General features: G+C 37.5%; 1 protein-coding gene across 1 annotated transcript; it reads right to left on the bottom strand.

The window, feature by feature from the left end:
- Positions 1-431: 431 nt before the first annotated feature.
- On the bottom strand, positions 432-959 carry LOC127104828 (uncharacterized). Its single transcript, XM_051041976.1, has one exon. It carries the CDS (start codon positions 957-959, stop codon positions 432-434), a length of 528 nt encoding a protein of 175 aa, XP_050897933.1.
- Between the last annotated feature and the right edge of the window lie 208 nt (positions 960-1,167).

Raw genomic sequence — 1,167 nt, forward strand, 5'->3', positions numbered from 1 at the left:
TTAAAATTAGTTTGGACAAGGTACTACTTGTCTCAGCCTTATCATTTTTAGCAAAGAATTGCTCCACAGTTTCGAGGAACTTCTTGGCGGTTTCACTCTCAGCAATCGAGCCCCTAATGATTTCAGGTATGGATCTTTTGATCATCATGAGACACATTCGGTTCGATCGGTCCCATATTTCTATTTTAGTTTCATTTGGATTCTCAACAGTGGCGGTGGGACGCTCATCCCTCAAAGATAAGTCTAAATCCCTTTGGATTCAGAACAAACAAAAGTGAGAAAATTACCCCTTTTTCACACCATGCGACATACTTGGAACACTCCTTCTTCATGTGTCCAACCTTTTTGCAAAAGAAGAAAATGGCCTCCTTAGATTGTTCCTTTGCCTTCTTATTTTGAGAAAAATTTCCTGCAAGTTTCTTCCTTTTATTCTAAGAACTAGTATCCAAGTGAGCACTTTCAGTCTTATCTCTCTTTAGCCTCTCTTCCTCCTGCACACAGTGAGATATGAGCTCATTGAGATACCATTTATATTTTTGAGTATTGTAACTTACTTTGAATTGCCCAAAGTTTGTCGGGAGAGAGATCAAAACTAAATGCACAATCAAATCCCCAGGAAGTTCTAACTTCAATGCCTTGATTTTTGATGTGAGATTAGACATATCCATGATGTACTCTCTTATGTTCCCTTTGCCTTTATAGACCATTAAAATGAGTTTGGACAAGGTACTACTTGTCTTAGCCTTATCATTTTTAGCAAAGAATTGCTCCACAGTTTCAAGGAACTTCTTGGCGGTTTCACTCTCAGCAATCGAGCCCCTAATGATTTCAGGTATGGATCTTTTGATCATCATGAGACACATTCGGTTCGATCGGTCCCATATTTCTATTTTAGTTTCATTTGGATTCTCAACAGTGGCAGTGGGACGCTCATCCCTCAAAGATAAGTCTAAATCCATTCATCCAAGAATGATCTCCACAAATTCTTTCCAAGATTTAAAGTTCATCCCACTTGACATAGGGATAGAGTTAATCTGAGCAACAAAATTTGGAGCGGTAGTAGTGGCAATTGGATCCATTGAAAAGAATAACAAACATACAATAATATTAGTAGGCATGCTAAATAACCATATAAACATGCACAATGTTCTTTATATTCAAATTTAA

The sequence above is a fragment of the Lathyrus oleraceus genome, chromosome 1 (genome assembly GCF_024323335.1).
Source record: "Lathyrus oleraceus cultivar Zhongwan6 chromosome 1, CAAS_Psat_ZW6_1.0, whole genome shotgun sequence".
Classification (NCBI taxonomy): domain Eukaryota; kingdom Viridiplantae; phylum Streptophyta; class Magnoliopsida; order Fabales; family Fabaceae; genus Lathyrus; species Lathyrus oleraceus.

Excerpts from the sequence above, each read along its gene's own strand:
- LOC127104828 (XM_051041976.1), bottom strand. The coding sequence starts at position 959 with ATGGATTTAGACTTATCTTTGAGGGATGAGCGTCCCACTGCCACTGTT.